This window comes from Protomyctophum parallelum (genome assembly GCF_964188405.1).
Source record: "Protomyctophum parallelum genome assembly, chromosome: 13".
NCBI classification, from domain to species: Eukaryota; Metazoa; Chordata; class Actinopteri; order Myctophiformes; family Myctophidae; genus Protomyctophum; species Protomyctophum parallelum.
The window spans coordinates 19,615,027-19,628,924 of NC_139708.1; the positions used below are offsets into that span (position 1 = coordinate 19,615,027).

Below are 13,898 nucleotides of genomic sequence, written 5' to 3' on the forward strand. Positions count from 1 at the left end.
TTCCAAATGTATAGCTGATACTGACTAAATATACAATTTTCACCGATTTGAGGTATAGTTCAGAATTTTGGCTACAGAAAGACTAATTTACAAGATAGAAAGGTTATCTTGGGCTCAAATTGAAGCTTAGGGATATGGGAAGTTTTCTATATACAAGTGAGGCAGTGATACTCACCATAATGTGTTGGAAAATAACCATCTTTGTTGTTATTAGCCAAGCGGACACCATATTCTTTTGTCTTTTTGAGGATGATGTGGGTCATATTTAAGAATATAATGGTAGCAACCCCCCAAATCCTGTTCTGCTACTTACCCCTATGTGTCAAGATACTTCATGACCAATTTCAGACTACCATGTCTATTTATGTAATTTTTGTGAATTCATATTTGCCTTTACACAATTTCGCCAGAGCCATATACCAAAAAGGGGGTTTTGAGGTAGGTGGGACATTTTGACAACTTTTTATCATAGCTCATCATTTTCAGCACATGTTTTCCAATAAGAAAACACTGATTAGAAGTATATTTCCGGGGGGTGCAGGAGACCCCCCTCCAGAGACTGTACTAATAGAGTTCATCTTCAGCCCACAGCCCTATACATTTCGGCCATTTGGATATAGCCGATCTACAAGCTCACAATTTGTTGTGATGCGACGCACTGTGGGGTTGTAGATCTGCTATTTTCTTTAAAAAAAATATATGCATTTAAATGGGACATTCTGCATAGTGAGTGCTTTCTACTTTTGGTATTTTAACCAATAGGCCTACATTTTGATGCCAATACTTTTGTACTTACTCAAGATATCTCCTCTACCCAATAGCCTATTGCCAAAGTTCTGTCTGTGGTAGGCTAAGGTCTGTCACACAAATTAAGAGTGGTTTATGATACGATCGGGAGCGGATGATAACTTATGTCAAATTGTAGTCACTGGTTTGTAGTCATCAGGCAGGAACCCCCAAACCGGAATCAATATTAGGCTACCTCAAATTCCCTGTGATAAATAGGCGTCATCATTTTAGGGCCTACCCAAAAGCCTTGATGTGGCGTATGAATCTGAAAAGTTTCGTCACGTACTTCTTGGAATAGTTTGTTTGGTAGGTCTATAGCCTATCCATTTTTTATTCCAACTCGTAGTGACTGGCGAGACTAAAAACGAATTACACATGCAAAAAAAAGAAGAAAAAAAACGGAATAAAGAGTTTTTATTTTTTTCATCCTGTCTAAACCACACCTAGACCGGATCACACGGGCGATGAGTAACACAACCAAGTCTGGTGTTAATAACCTAGTAGTAGTATACCATATCGTTACAGTAGGCTACTTACTTTGTTGACAAGACCCATGCAGGGATCATAGCTTGGTCACTCTTTTTTTTAACCTCTGGTGTCTTCAACATTTTTCAGGCCAATTAAGGACCCCCTAGCTGAGATAGAGATAAAGCAGGGACCACCCTACTACCCTAGCCTGAGCCTGAGCTAATGTGTTAGGTTTCTGGTCTAGAGGGGCGGGTCGTGGCAGAGATTTGCGCACGGCCGCCCTGATTGGATCTCACCGATCGGCCCTCCTCTCCTCCTAGTGCAGAGCTATCACATCATTTTGAGTGACGCCCACCCGGAAGGGTTGACTCTCACTTTTAGACCAGAGCGGCCAATGTGTTCCTCCAAGCTTTCATTTTTTGCACCGACGAAAATGAAAGCCTGGTTGGCTCGCAGCACAAGGCGCTGTGTGCTCGTGGATCTGCTATTTTTGGCTAATGTTCAGAATAGGGATGCCAAGATGACACACACATTTGGTGGCCCTCCTGTGGTAACTCTGAGGACCCCCTAAATCCAAATAAATGCAGAATAAATGTTATTAGTTAGTTTGGTGAACGAGGGTGTCACCAGTTTACAGAATCAGAAACACCATGGCAACACAAAGTTCATCTGAACAACCATGCATTCAAATATGAAATGTTCCAACATCAACTTGATTATGAAATTATTCTGAAGAATAAATTGCTATGTAAACATTATTGATTTCAGGTAAAACCCCCAAAAGGTTATAGTTTGAATAAACAATGACATAGCAAGATGTATTCCAAATATAGTTACTTTATTGAAGGGTGTACATTTACTCAACTTGTACTGTACTTAAGTACAATTTTGATGTATTTTCACCCTTATCCGTTCCTTGCAGGAGGACATGACTGGCAGCATCCTGGAAGCAGCAGTGGGAGCTGTCCGGGCCCTCGCGTATATCCAACGCTACATCCAGGACCCGGGAGATGGCGCCGAAGGAGAAGACCTACCACGGAGGCAATGGACCCTGCTGCTGAACCGCCTACAAACCACCAGGGTTGGCTGCTTCAAATCAATCAAAGCATGTGTGAGTGCGCAACTGCGCATGTGTGTGTGTGTGTGTGTGTGTGTGTGTGTGTGTGTGTGTGTGTGTGTGTGTGTGTGTGTGTGCTAGTCAGTCAGTGTGTTTGTGCATAGTGTGTGTGAGAGCTCAGTACTCCCACTAGGTGGTGTATGGAGTCTCCTATGTGTTCTGCAGCCATCAGGAGGTCAGTCTGTGACCTGGAGGCTGGAGTGGAGACACAACACATGTAAGACCTTCATCATCATCATCAGCTGCTCTACACTGGCTGCCAGTCACTTTTAGAATAGGCTCTATGCACATGCGTCATTTTGGAAAGAACTTGGGCCCCTTCCCTATTTCCTGATAATGTTTCCTGTTTCATTCTGTCAAACTCTCTGCTACTCTGCTACACCAGGGGTTCTCAACCCATGGGTCATGACCCCTCGGGGGGTCGCCAAATTATTGTGGGGGGTCCCCAAATTATTAAAGATGATCTGGTTTCAGTATATCTGGTTTCAGTATTAATTTTTAATATATGTTCTCTATTATTAAGGTTATTTTTGCAGTCAGTTTGTATTGTATGTCGCGAGACATGGCCAAAGGATTTCCGGGGGTCCCCAGCCAAAAATGTAGAGAACCCCTGTGCTACCATGAGGGTCTCAAAGTGTCCTTGAGTGGGTTCTAAATGACCCTGTACGGGTGTGTAATCAAATGGACCCTTACAGGTCTATTTTGTTCCATTTATACACTCAGGGTTACGGGAGTACTTCAAATTAAAAGGTTTGACTATACACTAAATGGAACAGAACCTTAATTAGTATAATAATAATGCCACACTGCTAAATAATAATAATAACACCTTTGAAGGAAGTAGGGAAGGGGCCCATGTATCATCGTCAGACAGAGGAAAACTTGTATCTACATATTCACCTGTCTGTGTGTCTTTCTGCAGAGACAGAGCAGCTTTCAGAGATGCTACCAGCTCCCACAGCTGTTGGTCTGCCTCTGCTGGACTACAAGTCCCACAATCCTCTTCTTCACAGAAGTACTCCTCCCCCATTGGACTGATGAGATGCTTCTTAGTCCTCAGCCCCTCCTCTACGGATAAACAGCATGCTGCCATTGGAAGGCCGAGATGTCCGTCACCAACAGGCCCCTCCTCTTCGGACTGGCAGGGCTGTAAAGACGTCCTCTCCCGTGGGATTGTGGGAGATTGAGTTTCTGTGTCTGATCCAAACTCACTCCCGCTTTGTCCTTCCTCTTCCTCCTGCTCATCTGGCTTTGTGTCTTCTTCCTGCTACAGGATTATTACACTGTAGTTAATCAAAAGTAACAAAATACCAAAAACTACAGTGTCACATAAAGTACTAGCAAAAATAGCAGATCTAGCTCAAAACGTGTCACAAAGTGAAGACTTTATAAAAAATTATAACTAACTGAAACTGTATTGCGTGCTTACAAAACCAACAAAAATAAACAATATATTTTTAGTCAATTAAAAGTCACAGCGTGTAACATCAGCATGTTATTTTCCTGACCTTGTTAAATCTTGTCCAACTAATCCGTATTACAATAAAACACTAAAACTAATAAAAAATGTTTCTGAAACTTAGCCCTTTCATGAAATACAAACTAAATTAAATTGGCTAACGCACTTTAAAAACTATAATCAAAATTAAACTGAAATTGAAGAAAAAAAGTAGAACTATAATAACCCTGTGCCGCTCCTCCTCTGCTTCTGCTTCGTCCTTCAGGAAGGCCAGTTCACTGTCCTCCTCTTCCTCCTCCTCCCTCAGTCGCTCTCTGTACTCCTCCTCCCTCCTCTTCGTCTCCTCCTCCGCCTCCTGCTCCCCAGAGGGCCGTGTGGAGGAGGCGTTGTCCTCTCCAGTGTTCTCCTCCTCTCCAGGGTGCTGGTGTTGTGTCGTCATGTTTTCATCTGTTTCTGTCCTGCTGATAGTCTGAGAAAGACATGGCCTTCACATGACCTTCAGATTTACAGATTCACATGAGATGGACAATAGACTACTAGTCATGCTTGAAACCCACCAGGTGTGCAAGAATAAGACGTTTAGGACCACGTGGTTAGGGTCAACTAAAACATGCACTGTCAGAAACTTTGTCCCTAACTATCAATGACCTAGATGGGGATCCACTGGAACCGGCTTAAGGGCTTAAGAGCCCAGCTGAATTATTTGTGACCGAAATTAGATCAAATTTAAACAATAAACAAGACGAAAGAGCCTATAGCAACCTCTAGACCAGTGGTTCTACCGCTTTCCCTTATTTCTGAAAATACCTTTCTTAGAAAAATGTAAAAAATGCTAAGAAAATGTTGACCCTAACCTTAAGGTAAGTGGGGAACATAGAACCCAGGGGAAATAGGGAGGTATATTAGCTCACAGTTTCATTCAATGTAACGTGGTTCAACACATGTTAAAGACTATGGAGGTGTTGTTACAGTGTCAATTGGGGTATTTTTGGTCAAATTTCATACTGTTTAAGTGCCAGAGACGTCATCCCGTATCTAATTCAACTATGCACTGGATGCCATGCCCGTAAAGACGTATAAAAAATATATATACAATTTACTATTTATTTATTTTAAATTATTTTTAAAACGCCCTCTCTTTTTTTATAATGGGAGAATTGGCACTCAGAGCCTAAACTGGTGACCACCAGGTGGCGCTGAAGGAGTTAAACGGGGATCTGTTGAAATTAAAACTCCCAGCTGGTACTAGAGGAAAGGTCATGGGGTCACATAAATAGTTTCTTTCTTCCAGGAAATAAAACCGAGGCTACATAAATAATGACCTTCCAGGAAGCCATGTGTGTGTGTGTGTGTGTGTGTGTGTGTGTGTGTGTGTGTGCATGCACACGTGTGTGTGTGTGTGTGTGTGTGTGTGTGTGTGTGTGTGTGTGTGTGTAGTGTACCCGTGTGATCAAGCTCTGCAGTTGGAGGTTGTGTCGTCTCAGCGTTTCCATGGTGACCTCCATCTCAGAACACCTGTCCTCCAGAATGCCCTGTTCTGATTGGACGGTCACTCGCCACACCTTCAGCTCCTCCTCTAACAGCCTGGACGCACGCATGCACGAACGCACGCACACACACACACACACACACACACAGTCCCAAAAAATCCTTTACTTTTTAAATATGTATTCTGTTTAATGATGCATTCTATGCAGGTGATTACCTTACTTATTGTGAGTCACGGCTAATTGCTGATTTAAAGGTGTACCTTCCACGCACGCACAGTCGCACACACACACACACACACACACACACACACACACACACACTCACCATCTGTCTCTCTGTAGGTGTCTGACATCTTTCAGTAAAGCTGAGTCTCTCTTCTGGAAGCATAAACATACCGTAGTTACCACGGTGATACATTGATTGATTCTTTATTGCAGACTCAGGGGAATCCATATCACAGTACAGAACAGCAACACAATAGATAAAAATAATAATAATATAGAAAGAAATATACAATAAAAAGAGTTCCACCATATTCAGTTTCGAACATACAGACAAGTTCGCCAATGGTTCCACAGTCTGGAGGAGAACCTGACAGAACTGCGTATCGTGTTAGTGATGACATTAATGATGTCATTTACTGACTCAGATACCCTACACATGAATTTATACATAAGATTGCGTAGCACAGCAGAGCAGGTGGGAACCCCAACACTGACAAACATTTGACTTGCACTGGAGCTTCTCGGAGCTCTCAGAAGCAGCCTCATACAGTCATTGTAGGCCACTGTCAATCGTCTGAAACTGGCCTGCTTGTAGCGGCACCACAGGTGGGCGGTGTACAGGGGTGTACAAAAGGATTTAAAAAGTGAGATCTTCACCGGTACTGAGCACATGCTAAATTTTCTACACAGCATGTTTCCTTGCGCATACAACATCCGACGCCGTCTAAATATATCCTTGTCATCATCATGATGTGGCCCAAATATTTAATCTCACTGCAGACACTAAGGATAGAGCCAGAGAGACAAACAAAACTGTGGTTGTACTGGTCCGCTCCCAGTACAACAAAACTGTGGTTGTACTGGTCAACTCCAGTGACCTGCAGTAAAGATTGTGGTTGTACTGGTCAGCTCCCAGTACAACAGTATAGAAGAATGTGGTTTTACTGGTCAGCTCCCAGTACAATGTATAACTATAAATGGATAACGTGGTTAAGATGATTGTGATGCTAGTTGATTGGTATTTAGGAACGAAATATGGGGTTCGCCGTGGCTCTGTGATAAATTGGCTAAACAGTAAATGGTTCCTCACCTCTTTGACACTGTCAGTCTGCTGAGATCTACACTGAAGGCTGGGAGGAGACGCTCCGCTGGGGGGAGGGGGAGGAGGAGGTGGGGGAGAGGAGGAGGAGGGTGGGGTATCAGGAGGAGAAGGAGGAGCTCTCTGGAGGCGGGGAGTGGTTGAGGAGGAGGAGTGACGGACAGGTGAGGCAACCAACGGCGGTGAAGTGTCCGGTGACAGAGCCCTGGAATCATGAAGACTGAAACGCTGTAACCAATGCCTTGACGACTGAAACTAGCGATAGCTATAGACCAGTGGTTTTCAACCCTTTTCATATCAAGGCCCATTATTTATTCGCCATTTGAGCCACCGTCCACCATTTGATTAGCCTGGAAAACCACTCCCCCTTGAAAACATTAAATTTCTCTCTCACAGAAAAAAAAAAAATTATTCAAGGGGGAGTGGTTAACCAGGCTACCATTAAAGGGTAAGACCACTTTTTTTGAGGTTTGGGTCGTGTAGTTACTTTGCCATGATGCAACTCCAAATGTGGACAAGAAATAAAAAAATACTGCTCCAGTGATTAGAAATTGATAATTCAAAATATGCTCCTCATTGACTTACATTGTAGCTAAAACAGCTCTCAAAGTCACTCTTTTGGTACGTAAACAAACACAAACAAAGTTGATTCAGACAATATAGAGCATCACCAAAACTCATGTGGTTTTATTTTTTCATAAAAATGTTAGATTCCTGTTGATTTTACTATTTGAAGATCTGGATCCGGATCCACGGATCCAGTCCGGGTTTTCTTCCCAATAAAATGGACAAATCAACAGGAAGATAACATTTTTATGAACAAATAAAACCACATGAGTTTTGGTGATGCTCTATATTGTCTGAATCAACATTGTTTGTGTTTGTTTACGTACTAAAAGAGTGACTTTGAGAGCTGTTTTAGCTACAATGTAAGTCAATGAGGAGCATATTTTGAATTATCAATTTCTAATCACTGGAGCAGTTATTTTTTATTTCTTGTCCACATTTGGAGTTGCATCATGGCAAAGTAACTACACAACCCAAACCTCAAAAAAAGTGGTCTTACCCTTTAACACTCAAGAGTTAAAGATCTATAAGGGTCCATTTGGTTAACAGCTTTCCACCATTTAGCTGGGGAGCACCTGGATCCCCTCAAGGACCACTGGTTGAAAACCACTGCTATAGACGAATCCAACGAGGGGTGCCCTGAACCCATAGCTGCCCATTAAGGGCAGCTACACTAGATTAGAGCACTGATTAGCTACACCTACAGGCTACTACTCCAAGGACTTGTTTGTTGAGTGTCCCTGGCACTCCAGCTCAACACAGAATACGTTTTCAGGCCAGGATACCAGTTTTAACCAATCAGAAGAGAGAATGCATTCAGGATAAACACGTGAAAGTGAAATAGTCAGGTTCTCTCTCTCCTGATATAATAGGTTAAGACTGGTATCCTGACGTGAAAAAAGTGCACTATAGAGAGAGTTAAAAAACAAATAGTTTACTTTTAGAATCTTGACATTTTTCTTATACCTGGCCTGAGACTCCTGCGACTCCACCCCCCTCATCAGGCCCTGCCTCCTCTCCGCCTCCCGGCGAGTGTATCGCCGCGGCAACAGGGCGTGGCGGGTGCTGTGGGCGAACGAAGCCAGAGACTCTCTCCAAGATGGCTGATGTAGAAAGAGATACTTTTAAGCTGGTTGTTCTGCACTGAAACTAGCAATCTCCCAACGCGTCGCAGCTTGTAGTGTGTAGAAGTATAAAGGAATGGAAATACTCAAGCTAAATAAAAGTACCTTGAAATTGTAGATTAAGTACAGCACTTGAGTAAATGTATTTAGTTACTTTCCACATTTAGCATCAGCACACAGCATGTAAGATCACCACAAGACACCAGCTGAACGAAGCCTTTTCATTCTCTTTCATTTTGTGTGTGTGTGTGTGTGTGTGTGTGTGTGTGTGTGTGTGTGTGTGTGCATGCGTGTACCTGTGTGCAGTGTTCCAGCACAGGATGTGTAGTTTTGTGTTTCCTGGTCTGTCTGTCCGTCAAGAAGCAACTCTGACACAGATGGACGCTGACACACTTCATGCATCGATACCTGACACACACACGCACACACACACACAAACACACACACACACACACACACACACACACACACACACACACACACACACACACACACACACCTTTGTATTACTATACTTGCGAGGACAGCAATTTGATTTAGCCATTTATATTCAAACGCTAAAGCCGTATGAGTTTGTAGATCTACAAGCTCCATGAGCTTGTAGATCTTCTATTTTGGTGCATGACACTGGCGAGCAACTATAAGTGTAAATCTGCCAAAACCTAACGTCTAAATGTCTCATCCTAATTCTAACCCCAACCTGAATAATTTCCTCATTGTAACCCTCCCCAAATCCATATAACCAAGAGAAAGAAGGAACCTGAGGAACCGCAGGAATCGGATCCAACATTGAGGAACCAGAATCAGTTCCATCACATTTGGAACCGTTTCCAGAACAGGGTTTTATCACACTGTCAGTGCTGGTACAGTATAGGCTATATGTGGACTTACCAGTACAATACCAGTGGTTCTCAAACTTTATCATTTCAACGTGACTCTCATCATGACTCTTGAGAGTGTGAATTTATGTTGTGTTTTTATTGTGATATGGATTCCCCTGAGTCTGAAATAAAGAGTGAATTGAAAATTGAATCCATTTGGAACCGAAACGTTCATGAACCGGAATTGTTAAAATCCTAAAGGAAAGTACAAACACACTCACAAATGCATGCACGTACACAGTATAAACACACACACACGCACGCACGCACGCACGCACGCACGCACGCACACACACACACACACACACACACACACACACACAGTCCCACCGTAGTCCAGTGATGGGGTAGGTCTTGCAGGTGTGACAGCGGACAGCGTGGGTGACATTCTGACTGACACTCAGCCGGTACAGCGTTGGTAACCATAGCAACAGGCGAGGCTCACTCTGTAACCATGACAACACGTGGCCCTCACACACAGAGGGCGTCAGCACCTACATGCGCACACACACACACACACACACACACAGCTCTACACATTTTAAAACAACGCATTTTCACTTTTGAATTATTTCATTATTAATTAAATTATGGAAGGGAATAAGAGTTTACTTTAACCCATTAAAACCTGGTAAGCGTCTGTATCATTTTAGATTTTTGCGTTGGAATCAGGGGGGCAGTCAGCCAGATATTTCGTGAAGCCTCATTTGAAATCGGTAGTTCATATAATGGCCTGTTGTGGCGCTGGACTGGACCCAAAAAGCCCCATAGCTCCATAGAGGCCCATGTATTTTGGCCCAACTTCACCTAGACTGTATTACCTTAATAAACATGGTCATGAATACTTTCTTCTTCCAGTCACTAGTTTAAAGTCTCATTTCTAATGTCATAATATTCTTTTTGGAAAATTATGGTCCCATTAATTAAAAAAATGACCATAAAGGAAAAAAACCATCGCGTATGTTCTGAGGGGCGTGGCTACCGTTACAGTCTATGATCGGGATTCCCCTCCCACTCGAGTCAAAATAAAAACCAACGGAGAAGAAGGGGGGAAGTCCCGCCTCGTTGTCTGGGCAGCCAATGGCCAGCTGGTCCAAAACGGAGCCAGCCAATGGCCAGCTGGTACCAAACGGATCTAGAAAGATGGCGATTTACAGTGCAGGAATAACAGGCTTCATTTTACGTCCATGTTAGACCCGGCGAACGCTTTGTCCATATTTTTTACAGTCTATGGTTGGAATATTCAAAAATAGCAGATATACAAGCTCACATGAACACTGAACATTTTTGAAAATTTGAGCGTTTGAAAAATGTTGAATATCTTTAAATTAAAAAAAGTTTGAGAACTACTGATTTAGAAGGCATTTATAGAACCGGCCTCAGTTCTTATGATGACAGCATAATATGGGAGAATATTACCCCGCTGAAGCACGTTCTCATTGCCGTCTCCACACATCCAAACACACTGTGTTCCTCTACAGCTGCTGGAATCTACAAGCAACACACACGCACGCACGCGCGCGCGCACGCGCACGCACACACACACACACACACACACACACACACACACACACACACACACACACACACATACACATACACATAGAGTAATTAGATGTAATTAGATGTAATTAGATAATAATATATCGCTGCTGTTGGGCAGAAACTACTTATCTCCATATTCTAACTTTTTGTGCCCTATCTGCTGCTTTTGAATTTGGATTCTGGAAAAGTATTTATTTTGTTTTTTAGACATATGAGTTGTCCAACTGTCCACGTGACAGAGAACATATATTTGTGAATGTATTTGTATTTATAGTGAATTAACTTATAATAAATAATACATTTTCAAACCGGTCATCGTGGCCAATGATATTTATATATAATGGCCAATTAAGATTTTATTCAACCGGTATATAACAGCTAACCTGGGTGTGTGTGTGTGTGTGTGTGTGTGAGAGAGAGAGAGAGACCTGGCTCAGGTCCTGTAGCACTCCTCTCAAACTGCTCCTGCTGATAACTCCTCTTCCTCTCCTGCTGTTCCTCTCTGCTACACACACCAGAGCTGCAGCGCACACACACGCACACACACACACACACACACACACACACACACACACACACACACACACACACATACACACACACACACACACACACACACGCACAGAGCTACAACACACAGTAATAATAGATCAGTGGTTCTCAACCTTTTTTTTGTGACCTCTCACAATAATAGCCCCCCCCCCCCCCTGTAGAAGTTGAGGCGTTACATTTGGTTTACTCAGGTCCCACAGAGAATGTTGTGAACATAGCCGATCTACAAGCTCACAATGCCTCGCAATGTGAGGCGTTGTGAGATTGTTAGATCTTGTTAGATCGGCTATTTTCACAATTTTTGCCATGATGTCATGTGTGATGAGGTCATACATACCTCTGTATTTAGCAGACAGTGTGTCAGCTGACAGGGCGATGAGGCACACCTCCACTGACCTGCCACTCACACACCCAGTATGACTCCTGTAACACACATGCAATTTAACACATTGTAAAATGAATAATTTACCAGACTAGAAACTGTGTACACGTGTGTGTGTTTGTGTGTGTGTGTGTGTGTGTGTGTGTGTGTGTGTGTGTGTGTGTGTGTGTGTGGGTGCGTGCGTGCGTGCGTGCGTGCGTGCATGTGTATTTGTTAGTCGCTGACAGCAACACACACACAGTGACTCTCTGTGCGTGTGTGCGTGCACGAGCGTCACCTGTCATACAGCTGGTAGATCAGTCTACAGGTGTGTTCTGGAGCCTGCAGGGTCACCTGACCCGCAGCTTCCTGTGACACGCTGTGGAACATCCTGTTGAGGAGTTGCATCACTTCCTCCTCGCCGAGGCCAGCTTCCTGGTCCCAGACTCCGCCCACTGAGCGAAGCGACGCTTGGACAGGCTTGAGAGAGACCACGTGCACTGCAAAAAAGAAGAAGAAAAAAGACGATCTATAAGCTCACAATGCATTGCAATATCACGCATTGTGAGTTTGTAAATCAGCTATTTTTGGCAAAGAGATTTGGTGTAGATGGAAAAAAAGTACAGAGGCAACTCACGGTCAGTTTACCAAATCTAGACAGTTAAATGGTTAAGACCATAATATGACATGCATTTCTGCGACCATATCGTTTTTGTATCTCCTAGTGAAACAAGTGCTGGGACCTCAATCCCGACCCGTCCCCTCGGGCTACTAAGGGATCTACCGGTAAATGCAATTTGCATTAGCTTGTCGGCAGTTCGGCACTTCCTTGTTGCACAGTGTGTGATGCATTCGCGGTGGGTCGGCATTGCACATTGTCAATTCATGTTCATTGATCCCGTATAAACCATTTTGAACCACTATGAACGTTTAGAAACCAGTATAAACCATTAAGAACGAGCCTTTATAAACCAATATAAACCATTATGTCGCTGTCACCACCTAACTCCATTTTTGAGGGTTTCTTATTATAATAATTATAATTTATTTATTTTCATAAATCAATACTATTGAACACCCTTTACGTCTGTGTGTTTGTTGGTAAAAAATGTATTGATCCAAAGTATTAAAACCTCTTAACTCCTTTGGGCCCTCAAACTGTCCTAAGTCCAAAAGCAGCTATAACTCCACCACCTCTCCCCATCTCATGCAAATGTATAAATATATAAAGTCACAATACCAACTTTTATGAGGCAGTATTGATTTGTTTAAAAACTTCTAGAAAAATGAATAGGTTTCATTTTCTGAAAAAAATTGTAGTTCGGTGGTTTCTCCCCGACAGTATAGAGCTATTCTTACTATAACACATCTTCTGTAGGGACAGCAGCTTCAGAGCAGCTCTGTAGACCGCGGGTCGCACCTCGTTCAACCCCTCTGGAAGGAAACAACAACAACAGTATTAATAATAACAATATAATGATTATGATGGTGAGCAAGATACAGCCAACAGGATAGATGGATTCAATTTGAAAGACTTACCAACGCTATCCAGATCCATGGAGGGTGTACCTTAAGTTAACCTATAAGCATAAAATAAACAAATAAAACACAATATAGGCATATCAGATATCACACAGTTATGTCCATGGTGAGATGTCCCACGTCAGTGGGTACCTAAACAACGCCAACGTCTCTGAGGGTACCTGAAATAATCAAAGTAATATCACACTCTGAAATCAACATTATAATTGATATCACACAAGTCCAATATGTCAGTGTACTGTACACATGCAGGTCCGTAGCTGAAATACACAGTCATAAATCTAATAATTTATCACACAGGTTAGGTATAGGCTACAGTGTGTTGGAATTGTTTCTGCAGTAGCATGTAAACGCGAAACCATATGAGAAATGAAGTTCAAACTATTGGCTGATTTAAGGTTCAAAGTTCAAACTAGCTTGAATTTACACACATCTGGTGCAACCTGTGTATAGTAGCCTATGTGACTGACAGCTGCTCAGGTCTTGATGCACACAATCACAATAAACAGATATTGAGACAGTATCATTGGGCAGGAGGCTAGGAGCCCAATGATAATTTAGTCATAATAACTCACCTGGTTGAAGACAACCTTCCCTTCAGGTGTTTGAGATGATGAAAAAAGTTCAATGATTAGATGTATAATTATGGGATGTGCTGCTGCTGCTGCTGCTGCTGCTG

The 13,898-nt window shown here is 42.7% G+C and overlaps 1 protein-coding gene across 1 annotated transcript; it reads right to left on the bottom strand.

The window, feature by feature from the left end:
- Window positions 1-1,221: 1,221 nt before the first annotated feature.
- On the bottom strand, window positions 1,222-13,350 carry dytn (dystrotelin; the record flags this gene model as incomplete). Its single annotated transcript, XM_083778995.1, has 17 exons — window positions 13,217-13,350; window positions 13,037-13,111; window positions 11,976-12,177; window positions 11,654-11,739; window positions 11,193-11,269; window positions 10,639-10,710; window positions 9,550-9,713; window positions 8,635-8,746; window positions 8,181-8,317; window positions 6,729-6,852; window positions 5,649-5,701; window positions 5,276-5,417; window positions 4,060-4,302; window positions 3,275-3,641; window positions 2,499-2,569; window positions 2,161-2,287; window positions 1,222-1,232 (listed from the first exon to the last, which is right to left on the bottom strand). Exons 1-17 carry the CDS (start codon window positions 13,233-13,235, stop codon window positions 1,222-1,224), a joined length of 2,082 nt encoding a protein of 693 aa, XP_083635121.1. The 5' UTR covers window positions 13,236-13,350.
- Between the last annotated feature and the right edge of the window lie 548 nt (window positions 13,351-13,898).